We start from the raw sequence: 17,043 nt of genomic DNA on the forward strand, positions 1-17,043 counted from the left end.
TTAGGTCTTTGATCCATTTGTAATTAGTTTTTGTGTATGGTAGAAAATAAGGTTTTAAAACTATACCTCAAGCAGCCGTCTAAGATGCATCAATTGGTCTCAACCACCTGGAGCAAAGGAGAATGAAGAACATCAAGGACACAAGGTAATTATGAGCCCAAGAGAAAGGGCCACATAAACCAGTGACTACATCATCCTGAGACCAGAAGAACTAGATGGTGCCCGGCTACAACTGATGACTGCCCTGATAGGGAACACAACAGAGAGCCCCTGAGGGAGCAGGAGAGCAGTGGGATGCAGACCTCAAATTCTCATAAAAAGACCAGACTTAATGGTCTGAGAGAGACTAGAAGGACCCTCGTGGTCATGGCCCCCAGACCTTCTGTTGGCCCAGGATAGGAACCATTCCCAAAGCCAACTCTTCAGGCATGGATTGGACTGGACAGTGGGTTGGATAGGGATGCTGGTGAGGAGTGAGCTTCTTGGATCAGCTGGACACTTGAGACTATGTTGGCATCTCCTGTCTGGAGGGGAGATGAGAGGGTAGAGGGGGTTAGAAGCTGGCGAAATGGACATGAAAAGAGAGAGTGGAAGGAGAGAGCGGGCTGTCTCGTTAGGGGGAAAGGAACTGGGAGTATGTAGCAAGGTGTATATGGGTTTTTGTGTGAGAGACTGACTTGATTTGTAAACTTTCACTCAAAGCACAATAAAAATTAAAAAAAAAAAAACACAACTAGCTATACCTATCAAAGGAGCCCTGGTGGTGCAGTGGTTAAGTACTTGGCTACTAACCAGAAGAAAGATGTGTCATCACTTTCCCCTTCACCACAACTTCCCCATTTCTGTTCGTCTAGTTTTCCTCTCCCTTCCTGTCTTCTTGTCTTTGCTTTTGGGCAGGTGTTGCCCATTTGATCTCGTGAACATGACTCAGCTAAGAAGGACATTCTTCACATGTGTTATTGTTTGTTTTATAGACCCGTCTAATCTTTGGCTAAAAGGTGAACTTCAGGAATGCCTTCAGTGCTGAGTTAGAAGGGTGTCCGGGTTCCATGGTCTTGGGGTTCCTGTAGTGTCTGTCAGACCAGTAAGTCTGGTCTTTTGTATGTGTGTGTGAATTTGAATTTTGTTCTACATTTTTCTCCCACCCTGTCCAGGATCCTCTATTGTGATCCCTGTCAGAGAGGTTGAGGATGGTAGCTGGGCACCATCTAGTTGTTTTGGGCTCAGGATGGTAGAGACTGTGGTACTTGTGGCCCATTAATCCTTTGGACTAATATTTTCCTTGTGTCTTTGGTTTTCATCATTCTCCTTTGCTCTGGGACGGGACCAGTAGCTGTGTCTTAGATTGTTGCTCTCAAGCTTTTAAGACCCCAGATGTCTGATGTAGAACATTTTCTTTATTAACTATGTTATGTCAATTGACCTAGATGTCCCCCCAAGACCGTGGTCCCCAGCCCTAAGCCCAGTAAGTCAGTCCCTCAGGGTGTTTGGATATGTCTATGAAGCTTCTGTGACTTTGCCTTGGTCAAATTGTGCTGACTTCCCCTATACTCTATACTGTGCACTGTCTTTCCCTTTACAAAGTTACCACTTATCTACTATCTAGTTAGTGATTTTCCCTTCCCACCCCTCCCCTCCCTCATAAACATCAAAGATTGTTTTTTTTCTGTGTGTAAACTTTTTCTTGAGTTTTATAATAGTGGTCTCATACAGTATTTGTCTTTTTGTGACTATTTCACTCAGCATAATGCCCTCCAGATTCATCCATGTTGTGAGATGTTTTCTAGATTCATCATTGCTCTTTATTGTTGCATAGCATTCCATTATGTGTATGTACCATAATTTGTTTATCCATTCATCTGCTGATGGGCACTTGGGTTGTTTCCATCTATTTGCTATTGTACATAATACTGCAGTGAACCTGGATAAGCGTGTCTATTTGTGTGACGGCTCTTATTTTTCTAGTACAGAAAAAGATATTGTTTGATGGCTCTTACTTTTCTAGTACAGAAAAAGATTTTGCTTTTTAAAGTCTTTAGGGACTTGAGGGACAATATTATATTGGAATAATTGGAGTCCTGTAAAGCAAAAAGAAAGCATGAGGAAGAAAAAATATTAGAAGAAATAATGATGGAAATTTCAGAAATTTAGTGAAAGTCATCAACCTGCAAATCATAGAAGCTCAGTGTATACCAAGTAGGATTAGTACATCTAGTACTTTGTAATCGAACTGTTGAACACTAATGATAAAGGAAAAGTCTTAAAGGCAACCAGAGGAAAATATCTCATTTTCTACAAGAGATCTGAATGATTACTGAATTCTCATCAGAAACTATGGAAGCAAGAAGAGAGTGTAGTAACATCTTTACAGTGCTGGAAAAAAAAAAATCAACCCACACATCTATGTTCATTAAAACATTATTTACAATAGCAAAAAGATGGAAACAATTTAAGTGCCCACGAACAGATGAATGGATAAACAAAATGTGGTACATACATACAATGGAATACTACGCAGCCATAAAGAATAATGGTGAGTTCTCAAAACATCTTATAACGTGGATGAATCTGGAGGACATTACGCTGAGTGAAGTAAGTCTATCACAAAAAGACAAATATTGTATGACCACACTTTTAGAAGACAAGAATATATATATATATATATATATATATACATACAGAGAACAAGGGTCATTGGTGATTACCAAAGATGGGTAGGAGTGGAGAGAGGAAGCACTCTCATGATAGTAGACACTTGTTATTTTTGGTGTAGGAAAGGTGGCATTGAATGTGGGGGACATAAACACATCATGACCATGATAAATGATGTCACCAAGCAGTGCTTGTGTAGATAGAAAATATAGGGTGGAGAGGAGTGTGCTGTCACATTATAGGGAGAGCAGCTAGGTTTACATAACAATATGTTTATAAGTTTTTGTATCAGAAACTGACTATTGTAAACTTTCACTTAAAGCACAATAAAAAAAAAGTGCTTGTAGAAATTGTTAACTGGGAAACTGATTTGCTCTGTAAACTTTCACCTTAAACACAATAAAATACTATTTAAAAACAAAACAAAAACCAGAATTCTATAGCCAATAAAAATATCCTTTGGGGATGAAGGAAAAAGTAAGACATTTTCAAAAAAAAAAAAAAAAGAAAGCTAAGTGAATTAGTTGACAGCAAGAAATGCTAAGATATTAGTTTTTCAGGCTGAAAGGAAATGAAACTGGCTGAAATTTCAGGTCTCCAGGAAAAAAACGAGGCCTACAGGAAATAGTAAATACATGTGTAAGAGATTTTTTTCTCTTCCTCTTAACTAAAAAAAAAAAAACCCACATTTGACTGTTTAAAGCCAACATTTTAACATCTCTATACATTATAAACCCCACAATAACATGACAGCTATAGCATGAAGAACTTGGGGGAGGGGTATTGTTCAGTGAACTCAAAAAGTTGCAAGATTTCTACATCTTACTTGAAGTGGGAAATTACTAACTCTCAACAGAATGTGAAATGTTTAGGAGGTATCTTATAATTCGTAGAGCAAACTGAAAACCAAACCCATTGCCATCAAGTCAATTGTGACTCACAGAGACCCTATAGGACAGAGTAGAACCGCCCCATAGGGTTTCCCAAGGCTGTCATCTTTATGGAAGCAGACTGCCACATCTTTCTCCCTTGGAGTGGCTTGTGGGTTTGACCCACTCACCTTTTGGTTAGCAGATGAACGCTTAACCACTGCGCCACCAGGGCTCCTTACGATTCTTAAGGCAAGCACTAAATAAGTGATACAAAAAGGTATAGTTTACAAGGCCAAAATAGAAGTTAACATGGAATTAAAAAAATATACAATTAACAGACATATCCACCCCCCCCCCGAAAAAAAGCGGGAAAAGAAGAACAGGAACGACAACCAGAGGGAACAAACAGGAATGTTAGCAGCACATAACACATGAAGAAAGTGAACAGTCATTCAAAAGATGGGAGGGAGGAAAGGACCAAACTGGATGTCAGAACAGACTCTGAAATTTGTTCTTCAGTGCAGAGTAGAAAGTAAGGTTGTCTTTAGGTGCCATTGAGTTGATTCTGGCTTATAGAGACCCCACGTGACAGAGCAGAACTGCCCTATATGGCTTTCTCAACTGTAATCTTTATGGGAGCTGATTGCTAGGTCTTTCAACCATGGAGCTGCTGGGTGGGTTCAAACTGCCAGCCTTTCAGTTAGCAGCCAAGTTCTTAACCGTTGCGCCTCCAGGGTTCCTTAGAAAGTAAGGTAGTGTTGTTGTATGCCATCGAGTCGATTCTGACTCATAGAGACCCATGTGACAGCATAGAACTGCCCCATAGGGTCTCCTGGGCTAATCTTTATGGAAGCAGATCCCAGGTCTTTCTCTCACAGAACCACTGGGTGGGTTTGAACTGCCAGCCTTTCAGTTAGCAGCCAAGTTCTTAACCGTTGCGCCTCCAGGGTTCCTTAGAAAGTAAGGTAGTGTTGTTGTATGCCATCGAGTCGATTCTGACTCATAGAGACCCATGTGACAGCATAGAACTGCCCCATAGGGTTTCCTGGGCTAATCTTTATGGAAGCAGATCCCAGGTCTTTCTCTCACAGAACCACTGGGTGGGTTTGAACTGCCAGCCTTTCAGTTAGCAGCTGAATGCTTAACCGCTGTGCCACCAGGGCTCCTTAGAAAGTAAAGAAAAAAAAGCAAACCTGTTTCCATTGAGTAGATTTCGACTCATAGCAGCCCTAAAGGACGGAGTAGAACTGCCCCATAGGGTTTCCAAGGAGTGCCTGGTGGATTTGAACTGCCGATCTTTTGATTAACAGCCAAACTCTTAACCACTGCGCCACCAGGGTTTCCTTAGAAAGTAAGGTACCCCGTCGAATTGATTCTGACTCATAGCGACCCTATACGACAGAGTAGAATTGCCTGATAGAGTTTCCAAGGAGCGCCTGGTAGATTCGAACTGCTGACCTCTTGGTTAGCAGCCGTAGCACTTAACCACTATGCTACCAGGGTTTCCAGAAAGTAAGGTAGTGCTTAGAAAATACAATGAGAGGGCTATGTCTGGAGCCAACTAAGAGGGCCCTCAAAGCTGCAATAATATGAGCAACAAAATTAAATAGTGGTGGTTTATAACCCAGAGTAGAAAATAAATATCCACATACTGATGATAAATGAATGATTGAAAAAATAAATGGCTGAGAATAGACAAATCTCCTATGCAGAAGAATTCCAAATAATTCATGGAGATGCTCTATCCTCAAGAATACTCCTCACTCCTGAACATGAGCTGTGCATAGCAGACTTCCTCCCAAAAAGTCCCGTATGGACGGGGAGGAAAAGAGTCACTTTACAGTGGAGAAACCTGACAAACGCTACCTCCTTCAGGTGACCAAGGTCAACATCAACAGTGATAAGTCATGTTAATAGAATGTACCCTTGAAAGGGTGTGATGGGAATAGCACTTTGCCGTTGTGGTCTTCCTGCCCAAATCCCATAACCCCAATCTAATCATGAGGAAACACCAGACAAATCTCAATTGAGGGATATCCTACAAAATATCTGACCCGTACTCCTCAAAGCCGTCAAGGTCATCAGAAACAAGGCAAGTCTGAGAAACAGTCAAAGCCAAGAGAAGCCAAATCTGGGCCTTTGTTCCCCTCTTTATCGGGATCTCTGCCCCCGTCTCTCATGGTTTGATTTGTGTCCCCAGAAAATACCTGTCAACTTGGCTAGGTCATGAGTCCCAGTATTGTATGTCTGATTGTCTACCATTTTGTCATCTGATGTGATTTTCCTATGTGTTGTAAATCCTATCACTATGGTACTAATGAGATGGATTATCAGCGATCATATTGATGAGATCTACAAGATTAGATAGTGTGTTAAGCCAATCTCTTTTGAGATACAAAAGAGAGAAGCTAGCAGAGAGACAGGGGACTCCATACCATCAAGAAAGCAGTGCCAGGTGCAAGGCGCATCCTTTGGACCTGGGGTTCCTGGGCAGGGGAGCTCCTAGACCAAAGGAAGATTAACGATAAGAACCTTTCTCCAGAGCTGACAGAGAAAGAAAGCCTCTCCCTGGAGCTGGTGCCCTGAATACAGACTTCCAGCCTACTAGACTGTGAGAGAATAAACTGCTCTTTGTGAAAGCCATCCACTTGTGGTATTTCTGTTACAGCAGTACTAGATGACTAAGACACCCTCTATCTCTGGGTCTCTGTCTCCTTTTGTCTGGGTTTTTGTCCCTCTCTCTTTGCCTGTCTTGTCCCACCAAACAGGGACCAATATGGCCTGCCCACAAGGCCCAGTAAGATCTACCCCTGTTCCCTCTGCCCTCACCTCCTGTTCCTTCTGTTACTCACTGGATCCCAGCCACACCGGCCTCCTCGATGTTTCAGAGACACACTGGACTCAGTCCTGCTCCAGGGCCTTTGCACTTGCTGTTCCCTCTGCCTGGACTACTCTTCCCCATACCTCCCCTGGCTCACTCCCTGGCTCCGTTTACCAGAGTGTCCGTTCATGACCACTCAGCTTTCAGAACCTCACCGTCACTTACCCCGTGGCACTGCCTCTGTCTTTCACTCTGTGGCATGATATTTTTTGTAAATGTGTCTTTGTTTCCCCAAGCTCCACAAGGGCAGGGCTTTTTGTTTGGCTTGTTCAAGGTCTAGTCTGGGTCTAGGTTGTACTTTTAATTTTTCTTCCCCAGAACACCCTCGACCCCTGCCAACACGCAGCCCCCTTCTTCAAATGCCCTGACCCTTCCTTTGGCTCACATCCCCACAACTCTGAGCACGCTCCTATTCCGGCCCCCAATTCCTCCCAAGACCCCCCTCCCTGCTCAGAGACACAGACACAGACGCAGCCCAGCACTGGATTTTATTGCCTCCCTGGCAGAGGACAGGTGTCCTGGGACGGTGCTGGGCCGAGGGAGGTCGGGGGGTGTTTCTCAGTCCAGGTGGATTTGGAGCTGGTGGGTCATGGGGGGAGTGGAGGTTCTTGGAGGCTGAGCTTTTGGGGTGAGGGTTCCTGGGTCTCGGCTGGGAGATTCTGCCAGTGAGAAATGGGTGGAGACTGCCCTCGAGTCTTTGGGAGCCCCTGGTGGCGGGGGTGAAGGGTGTCTCAGAGAGATGACTCGGCGGGGGAGCGCCTGGGCTGCGTCCATGTCCTCCAGGACCTGCGGAAGGGACTAGACAACTCGGAGGGGCGTGGCCACAGAGGGGCGTGGTTAGAGTGAATGGGGTGTGGTCATGCCTGAGGAGCATGGTCATGGCTGAGGGGCCTCGAGGCTGCAGTGGGCACCTGGCGCTCAGAGCTCGTCATGGTGACGCGTGAGGTCCTCACCGTAGTTGGTGGCCTGGCTGCCCACGAACATGTTCCAGTTACCCAGGATCTCGGCCTTGCTCAGACGGCCGTCCTGCGGGAGGGTCAGAAATCAGCTGGCTACATGGGGTCTTTAGAATGAGGCCCCTCCCTCAATCTTAGTTGGTCCACCAGATCTCCAAGCCCCCTCTCCCTGGGTCTCTGTCTCCTTCTCTCCCTGGGTCTCTGTCTCCCCCTCTCCCTGGGCCTCTGTCTCCCTCTCTCTCTGGGTCTCTGCTTCCCTCTCTCTGGATGTCTGTCCCCCTCTCTCTGGGTCTCAGACCTCCTCTCTGCATCTCAGTCCCTCTCTCTTTGTCCGAACAAACAGGCCCAGATCTTGCTTATTTCTGCACACTGGGTTTCCCCCATCCCAAGGACACTGGCCCTGTCCGCACACCTTGTCTGTGTCGCTTTCATGCAGCAGGTGGTTGGCCTCCACGAGTGGCTGATCCTGGGCAGGCGGCAGCACCCAGTGGCCCACCTCGCTGCTGTCCAGGCGACCGTCCTTGTTCAGATCTCGGAAATCACGGAACTGCTCCCGCTCCGTCTGTACCCAGGCAGGCTCTTCCTTCCGGGGCTCCTCTGAATACAGGTCCGCTGGGGGTGGGAGAGGGGCAAGGTCAGGGCGGGTACTGACCACCCAGACCCAGGGTTCAGGCCTGATTCTGGTGCTTCCAGGCCCAGTGCCCTGGGGCAACTCACTCCCCTTATATAGCGTCAGTTTCCTCTTCTGTTGAATTGGGATTAATAACAAAACCACTTACAGGCTGTCTTTTCAATGACCTTGAATGAGTGGGTATATGGCATCACACAGTAAACTCTTAATATGAAGACGTATGAGTGAAGATTTTTTTCTGGCCAGATAACAGGATAAAGCTGTAATTAGAACAGCACCTTCTCACCCCCACAACCCCCTTTAAGATTATTTGATCCACTGCTGGTGCTGGTGAGACTGTAAAATGGAGCAGCCACTGAGGAAGAGTTTGGCAGTTTTTCAAAAAATTAAACATAGAACTACCATATTGTTGTTGGGGGCTATGGAGTTGATTCCAATCATAGCGACCCCATGTGACAGAGTAGAACTGCCCCATAGGGTTTTCTTGGCGGTAATCTTTACAGGAGCAGATTGCCAGGTCTTTCTCCCATGGAGCCATAGGGTGAGTTTGAACCACCAACCTTTAGGTTAGCAACTGAGTGCTTAATCACGGTGCCACCAGAGCTCCTTAGAACTACCACATGACCCAGAAATTCCACTCATAGGTATACACCCAAAAGATTTGAAAGCAGGGACTCAAACAGATACTTGCACCCCAATGTTCATTGCAGCACTATTCACAATAGCCAAAAGGTGGAAACAACCCACATGTCCACCAAGAGATGAATGGATCAACAAAATGTGGTCTATTCATACAGTGGAATACTACTTAGCCATAAAGGGAAATAAAGTCCTGATATATATCATGACATGGATGAACCTTGAAAACATGCTAAGTGAAAAAAGTCAGACACAAAAGGATAAATATTGTCAACTGTTCCAGTGGGGTGGAGTTGTGAGCCAGTGGGCTAAAGTAGAAGCCAAGTCCTTACCATGGCCCTCAATGACCTTGTTCCCTCTTTGCCACACTCCCCCTCGCTCCCAGGGCTCCAGCCACACTGGCCTCCTCGCTGTTGCTCAGACTCGCCAGGCAGAGTCCTGCCTCAGGGCCTCGGCACTGGCTGTTCCCTCTACCTGGACTGCCTCTCCCCAGGTTCCCCCAGGTTGTTGCCCCCTCACTTCATCTCATGGAGGTCTCTACCTCCATGTCATTTTGTGAGGGAGACCTCCTGCATCCCTTCTGATGTCCTGCTGTATTTTCCTCTATAGCACCTTACCCCATCTGGCATACTATATATGTGGTGGATTGATCTTGCTCCTGGTCTATCTCCTCCATGAGGGCAGGGAACTTTGTCTGGTTCACATCTGTCTCCTCATGGCCTAGAACAGTACCTGGCACACAGAAGGTGCTCATTAACTGTTTGGGAGATGTATGAGCCCAAGCAGTGCCCCTTCCCCCACTTTAGAGGGCCACTGCTGTCTAATGGCTAATTTATGTGTCAATTTGGCTAGGGTGTGGCTCCCACTGTTGGCCAAACACTAGTGGAGCTGCTGTCATGGAAAGTTACCTGTGATTTGATCAGTTGGCCATGGGCAAGCAGATACTTTCCATGATGTAATGTAATCACCTTCTACAATGTAATGATTTGTATCACATCTAATGTGATGTAATACAATCAGCTTCCAGAATGTAATGTAATGACCTCACATCTAATGTAACATAATGTAATTTAATCACCTCCTATAGTACAATCTGGAAATTCTGGTGGCACAGTGGTTAACAGTTCAGCTGCTAACCAGAAAGCTGGCAGTTGGAATCCACCAGGAGCTCCTTGGAAACCCTGTGGGGCATTTCTACGCTGTCCTATAGGGTCGCTATGAGTCAGGGTTTTAAAGTACAATCTAGTGTAATTTAATCAGTCAGTTGAGGTCATACCAGTGTAGGGTGGATCCTAAACCTAATTATTTCTGAATTATAAAAAGATCAGAATAGACACACACACACACACACACACGGAAAGAGACACCATGTGAAGATGGTCTACAATCCAAGAAACGGCAAGGATCACCGGCAGACACCACCACCAAGAGAGACGCCCAGAGAACCACAGAAGGAAACAGGTGAAATCCTGATTTGGACTTCTAGCCTTCAGAACTGTGACACAAGACATTTCTGTTCTTGAAAGCCGCCCACCTGTGGTATTTATGATGCAGCAGCACTAGGAAATAAGACAGGGTGTTATACATGGGGCTGCCACCCCGCTCGAGGAAGACGGGCATCCTGGGGGAGGGAACTGGGTCCCACTCACCAATGTACTCCTCCACTTGGACGTAGCCATCTTTGTTCTTGTCCAGGTCCTCCATTGTTTCCTGGGGAGAAAGAGGCATTGGGACTGGGGGTCCATGCCCCTGGCTCATAGGGCAGCTGTGGGGTTCTCTCAGGGAACCTAGTTCTGAGGTGGCCATGGGGGGCAGGCGTTGGAGGCACTTCTGAAGGAGCCCTGGTGGTGCAATGGTTAAGAGCTCAGCTGCTAATCAAAAGGTCAGTGGTTGGAACCTGAAGAAGGAAGATGTAGCAGTCTGCTTTGGTAAAGATTACGGTCTCGGAAACTCTATGGGGCAGTTCTACCTTGTCCTACAGGATGGCAGTGAGTTGGAATCAACTTGACGGCAATGGTTTTTTTGTTTTTTTTTTTTTTTGAGGCACTTCTTCAGGGTAGAGTTTTCTAAGGGTGGGTTGGGGGCCTGGGTCCCAAATGTGAGTGCAGGGAGGGAGACAGGAGAATGGACGAGGAGCGATTAGACACTGGGGGTCAGGAAGTGGACATGAGAGATACTGCCCTCCATTTGGTGTGTGTTTGGGGCCTGGGTTCCCCAGGGAAGGTTCTGGAAGGCAGCTGATTGGATCCCCCAAGGTAAGCACTGGAAGGTTGGACCTGGATCAGAGACCTGAGAGGAGGCTGGAGGTAGGGAGTCGGGCTTCTTGGGCCCTCACTCACAGTGATGACGATGTCCCGCATGTGAGGGAACTCCTCGGGGTGCAGGAAGGCTGTCAGCTCCTCCCGAGTGGCCACCGAATCCTTATCCTGGTCAGCTGCCTGGAAACGCCGTTCGTCCCGGGCCAACATCTTCTTGTATGTCTCTGCATCTTCCACATCGTGAAATTCTTCACCTGAGGAAGGAGGGGCCTCAGTGAGATGAGCCTTAATGAAGGTAATAGTGGGCAGGCTGAGAAAGGACAAAGGGGTGCAAATAAGGGGGTCAGGGCAGGAGACTTCCACAGAATTCATAATAATTAATATACATTATAAATAATGTACATATATGTGTATTATGGAAACCCTGACGGGTAGTGGTTGAGTGCTTCGGCTGCTAAGCAAGGGGTCAGCAGTTCAAATCCTCCAGGCGCTCCTTGGAAGCTCTATCAGGCAGCTCTACTCTGTCCTACAGGATCACTATGAGTCGGAATCGACTAGATGGCAGGGGGTTAGGTTTTTTTTTTTTTTTTTTTTTTATGTGTATTATGAGAAACCCCAGTGGCACAGTGGTCAAGCACCTGGCTGCTAAGTGAAAGGTTGGCAGTACAAACCCAGCAGCTGCTCTGTGGGAGAAAGTTCTCGTGATCTGCTCCTGTAAAGATTACAGCCTTGGAAACCCTATGGGGCAGTTCTACTCTGTCCCATAGGGTCGCTATGAGTTGAAATCGACTCAGCCATAATGGGTTTTATGTGTATTATACCAGTTGCTGTCGAGTTGTCCCGGCTCCTGGTTACCCCATATGTGTCAGAGTAGAACTGTGCTCCACAGGGGTCTCAATGGCTGATTTTCTGGAAGGAGATTACCAGGCCATTCTTCTGAGGTGCCTCTGGGTGGACTTGAATCTCTAACCTTTCCATTAGCACCTGAGCATGTTAACCATTTGTATCACCCAGGGACTCCTATACATAAGTTACCTAACTTATATTGAGAACTTATTATATGCCAAGCACTTTGCCTACAATATCTCATTGAATTCTCATTAAAAGCAGGTAAAGTGGGTTCTTTCGTTTATCCTCACTTTATGAAAGAAAACTGACCCCCAGAAAGAGAAAATAAACTTGTCCAAGGTCAGTAACAGTGGACTTTAATTAAGTTGGGCTTCAAAGTCAGTTTAGCACAATAGCTTATACTGACTCTGTTTGCCTGACAGAGAGTTGAGGAAGGGCATGTGTGGAGTGTGGGTATTTGAAGAGCTTGGTGAGTTCAGGGAAATCCTTGGAGATCGACTTGGCTGGGATAGGAAGTGCAGAGAAGGAACTCTCTCCTGGGGGTGCTGGGGAGCCATGGGAGGGCTGTGTACTGGGGAGGGCCAGGATCAGCTCAGGTGTAGAAAGAACCATCTGGGGCAGTGTGGGGATGGGCTGGAGGGGGAGACTAGAGGCCAAGAAGCCAGGTAGGAGCCTGGGACAACGGTCTAGGATGGAGGGGACAAAGCCTGTGTGGCGCCAGGACTGAGGCTGTGGGGACAGAGAAACCATAACCAAAAACCAAACCCTTTGCGGTAGAGTAGCTTCCTACTCATAATGAGCAACCCTATAGTACAGAGTGGAACTGCTCCATAGAGTTTCCAAAGAGCGTCTGGTGGATTCAAACTGCCGACCTTTTGGTCAGCAGCTGATCTCTTAACCACTACACCACCAGGGCTCCGGGGACAGAGAAGAGGGACCGAAAAGAGTCGGGGACAGGGCAAATGGCTTTGGGTTTCTCAGGAGGAGGGGTCACAGACGTCAGAGACCAGGATGACAGGGTATGAAAGTTAGGTGTTTCTGGTCAAAGATATGAAGTCCCCCAGTCACAGCGTCACAGGTCGTGGATGCCAGAGTGAGAGACCAGACATCATGGGTTGAAGGTTTCAGGGGGATACCCTGGTTTGGGGTCAGAGGTCAAAAGGTCATGGATTCTAGTACGCAGGATGAGGGAATCAAAAAGGTCAGGCTCAATGGTGTGTGTGGAGGGAGCAGGAGTCGAGGTCTTGCCACCCACCGGGCGCATAGTGACCATAGGTGGCGTTGCGGAGCTCCTCCCAGCCCACACGTCCGTCGCGATCCGTGTCATATGTGTCCCAGGCCGCGCTCACCGAGTCCCGTATGTGCCGCTGCTGCGTGTGCGCGATCCACGCGCGGAGCTCAGCCAGAGACACCCAGCCGTCTCCGTCCCCCGCACGGTCCATGCGGTCCACGATCCGTCTGCGAGCCGGGGGTGGGGCACAGGTCAGACCCAGGCCCCACCCAATCCCATTTAGGCCCCTCTCCTCCCGTCGAGCCACGCCCCCACTCCCACACACCCTGTATAGGGCTGATGAAAAGACGGTCCACGCTCCGTCGGCAGACTGGAGAGGGACACGTGTTAATCTCGGGACCGCGCCCACCTCCGGACCGAGTCCCCTCCATCTAGGCTCCGCCCCCACGGCAAACCACGCCTTTCCCGCCTATGGACGATACCAAACGCAGGGGTCGTGGGGGAGGACAGACGTCAATCCGGGGCCGCACCCTCCACTCCGGCCCCATCCTTCGACCCAGCACGTGCTCCATCCACCTTAAGCTTGATTGAGTTGGGGTGGGACAGGGAGCGGGACACAAGTCCCACGACTGGCTCGGCCCCGACTGCCACGGCCCCGCCCCCTCCCCGGCTCTGCCAGTCTCAGCGCTCTCCTCCCCCAGCCCCGCCCCGCGCCCCGCCCAGCCCCTTTCCCCTCTCGGCTTCCCGCTCTATCCCGCCTGCCCTTGGACCAGCGAGCCCCTCCTCTCCCAAGCCCTCTCTAGGATCCGGCATACTCCTGTGCAGCTCCCCGGGCCGATCAAACCCCTCCAGGCCCCCCCTCACGCCCCCTCTTTCTCGACCCGCACCTGTCAGCTTCGGAGCCCCGCTTCTCTTCCCTGGCCGCACCTTGCCACGGTCCAGCCGTCGCGCAGACGCTAACACACCCCACACGGAGTCCACCTCCCTGTCACCAGACCTCAGCCCCTGTTGTCCAGTCCCCAGGTCTCATCCAAGACAGCCCCGCTCTCCCTGCTCCCGCCCGGTCGCCGCTCTCCTCCCACACCAGTCTGTCTCTGCCTGGGTCACTCGGGGGCTGGCCCTGTCCCCAGGACTCACTCCCTTCTCTGAGGTTGGAGCTATGGTTAAGAGCGTGGGCTCCACAGCCAGGCATTCTAGGTTCAGATCCCACCGCCTCTACTTGCTAGTTGTGTGACCTTGGGCAAGTCACTTAATCTCTCTGTGCCTTGGTTCCCCCCTCTGCAAAATGGGAATAGATAATGGTATCCACCCCATGTGGGGATTAAATGAGTTAACCTATGTAAAGCACTTAGAACGGTGGCTGGCACTGCAGTAATCCCTGGCTAAATGTGATCAATGTGATAGGATAACTCTCACTACCCTTCCTCCCCTGACCGCATTCAGGCACAGTCTTCCAACCAGTGGGGTGCAGAGATCTGGTCACCGCCCCCGACTGTCCCCAGTCTGGCCTATACACCATCATCTCTTCTCTCCCACCTGGACTGTTGCAGCTGTTTTCTCACTGATCTCTCTGCCTCTCCTTGCTCCCCAGCCTGCCTAAATCAGACCACCTCCCTCCTCTGCTCAGAACCTTCCTATGGTGCCCTGTGCACTCAGGTGACCCTGCATGATCTAGTTCTCTTTGTTATGCTCCTTACCTCCCTCCTCTCCCCTTTGATCACTCTGTTCCAGTCACACTAGCCTTGCTATTCCTCAACCGTGCCAGGCCCACTCCTGCCTCAAAGCCTTTGCACATACCATTCTCTCTGCCTGGAATGCTATTCCCCCAGGCACCCACATGGCTCAATTATTACCTTGTCATTGAGGCCTCCTCTGAACACCCTGTTTAAAACTGCAATTTCCCCCCTCTCCACTTCACTTCTTTGCCCTTTTTCTCTAATGCACTGATGTATTTATACGTATTGTTCTGTCTCGGCCTCTACAATGCAAACCGCATGAGGGCTGGAATTTTTGCCAGACTAGTTCACTGCTGGAACTTCCGCACCTGTGCAAGGCCTGGCACACAGCAGGCGCTCAATAGACCTTTATGGGATGCATGAGCGGTAGTGGGACACCATAGAGAGGGGGCTTTGCATTGCCTACTGCCCCCAGGCCCTCTCTGGCTCTGTCTCCCCATACCGGGGTGCGCAGGATCTCTCAGGTTCGTGGGGAGACCCCTTTTAGCCCAGTTTACCCTGGGACTCATGGCTCAGCCCTTTTCCTGCTCTGGCTGTCCTCTTTACATGCCGAATCTTGTTATTTTTCACATCAGCCCCATGCCAAGGAATCCTGGTGACCCATTTACGGAGCAGGAAGCTGAGGCTCAGAGAGGGGAGGTGTCTGAGGAAAAGGAACAAAAAGTGACTGAGGGGACAGGAGCTGAATTCAGACCTTCCTGCTTTCAAAGGTTGTATCTTGAGGCCTCAATTTTTACTTAGTTTTGTTTTGCCTGAGGAGGGGAGGTAGGACTTCGTTAGTGGATTCTCAACAAGAACCAAGGTCTCCTCCATCTTTCCTTACCGGTCCCCTGCCTCTGTCTTTGCACCAATGCTCCAATCTCTCTGTCACCCCACCCCTACCACTGCACCCCACTCCCATCGCCATATCACTCCTACCCCAGGCGAGCCTGGCTTTCCTCAGGGCTGAGCTGGTCGAATTCCTTGGCTACTTCTCGTCCCAAGAAAGCCTCATGGTCGTACTGAAAGTTGCCGTGGGCGTCGTCATGAGGGGCCTCGCTTAGGGGGGCCGCCTGGTGCACTCTCCCCTGGCCATGAGGGCCTGAGTCGGGAGACGGCTTCCCTTGGGCCCCAGGCCCCAGCAGCAACAGTAGCAGCAGAAATGACCGTCGCCACATTGTCAGTCCCTGCAGAGGGGCGGAGGCCAGCGATCGGGGTCAGAGGGAAGAGGACAGGATTTGAGGGGTGAGAGGGTATGACAGGGCAGGCGGCAAAGTTTTGGTCTCGGGAAGGTCTGGGTATGGGTGAAAGGAGGCAGGGTTCGCGGAGGTAAAACCAGCATGGGAACCTCATCTTCTGAGGGCGTCCATAGGGTTCCCAGACCCACAAGTAAAGGGGCTCCAGGGTAAGACGTGGCGCACATCCCACGCAAAAAGAGGGCGGGGCCGTGGACGGCGCGAGATCAGGCTGACTTCCCTAGGATCGCTTCCAATCGGGACGCTGATCTTCGACCCGAGCCACCCCAAGCCGCCCTCCCTGGGCACCCCTCGGACCCCTTTACCCCGTTATGTAGCCAGGCTTCGCTCTCTACGCACCGCTCAGTGTTCCCCAAAAGATGCCCAGCTTGGCTTCACTCCAGCCTGGCCCCGCCTCTGGCCGAGCGGAGGCCCCGCCCCCGGCCAATGAGCGCGTGTTAGGGCCCTGAGAGGCGGGGCCAAGGAGCGCCGGGCGGGGCACAGGAGCCCCACGCCACGTCCACAAAGGAAAGCACTGCCCTCGAGGCTCGGCCCTGCCCCTTTCCAGGGCAGGCGGGGTAGGAGACGTCGGAACGACTGGAACTGAGCGAACTACAACCCCGGCAGGACTCGGGGCGCCCTGTTCGACTACCTCCAGTTTTCTTGGCCCCGACGCCTCATGGGAAATGTATTTTTATCTATTTCCTTTTGTCAGGGTGGTCCAAAAAAGGCGGGGAGCCAAGGGAGGCAGCCCCTTCCCTCAAAGGAGAAAACAACTCTCTTCTTCTGCTGTATCAAGAGGGATTCAGGTGAGATTCAGCCAAGAACTCTTCAAAAGGGCTGACAAAATGTGAAAAAAAACCAAACCCACTGCGGTGGAGTCAATCCCGACCCACAGAGACCCTATAGGACAAAGTAGAACTGTCCCATAGGATTTCCAAGGAGCAGCTGATGGATTTGAACTGCCAACCTTTTGACTAGCACCCAAACATTTAACCACTTCCACCACCAGGGCTCCAAACCCATTGCCATTGAGTGGTCCCTCAATTTGTGGAAGTTGTGAATGAAAATTGTATGACCTGTTATATAAAGTTGTCAGATTCCACATGACAACATGTTAGTAA

At 49.4% G+C, this 17,043-nt stretch overlaps 1 protein-coding gene across 4 annotated transcripts; it reads right to left on the reverse strand.

Moving 5' to 3' along the window:
• Nucleotides 1-6,874: 6,874 nt before the first annotated feature.
• RCN3 (reticulocalbin 3) lies at nt 6,875-16,350 on the reverse strand. Of its 4 annotated transcripts, none has more exons than XM_010586495.3 (7): nt 16,280-16,350; nt 15,624-15,871; nt 12,994-13,196; nt 10,971-11,143; nt 10,281-10,341; nt 7,774-7,973; nt 6,875-7,431 (listed from the first exon to the last, which is right to left on the reverse strand). In XM_010586495.3, the coding sequence occupies exons 2-7, from the start codon at nt 15,860-15,862 to the stop codon at nt 7,324-7,326; spliced, it is 984 nt and encodes a 327-aa protein (XP_010584797.2). In that variant the 5' UTR covers nt 15,863-15,871; nt 16,280-16,350; the 3' UTR covers nt 6,875-7,323. The 4 variants fall into 4 exon arrangements, with proteins under 4 accessions (XP_010584797.2, XP_003406859.2, XP_010584798.2 ...); XM_003406811.4 differs by having other exon boundaries at nt 16,246-16,328; XM_010586496.3 differs by lacking the exon at nt 15,624-15,871 and having other exon boundaries at nt 16,246-16,324.
• Nucleotides 16,351-17,043: the final 693 nt, after the last annotated feature.

This window comes from Loxodonta africana, chromosome 11, assembly GCF_030014295.1.
Source record: "Loxodonta africana isolate mLoxAfr1 chromosome 11, mLoxAfr1.hap2, whole genome shotgun sequence".
NCBI lineage: Eukaryota > Metazoa > Chordata > Mammalia > Proboscidea > Elephantidae > Loxodonta > Loxodonta africana.

What these genes read in the sequence shown, in the direction of transcription:
- RCN3 (XM_010586495.3), bottom strand. Translation starts at nt 15,862, where the DNA reads ATGTGGCGACGGTCATTTCTGCTGCTACTGTTGCTGCTGGGGCCTGGG. An exon ending in GAAAGCCAGGCTCGCCTGGG is followed by an intron (nt 13,197 to 15,623) that starts GTAGGAGTGATA and finishes CCCGGCTCGCAG; the next exon opens with ACGGATCGTGGACCGCATGG. An exon ending in ATGAAAGCGACACAGACAAG is followed by an intron (nt 7,432 to 7,773) that starts GTGTGCGGACAG and finishes ACCCTCCCGCAG; the next exon opens with GACGGCCGTCTGAGCAAGGC.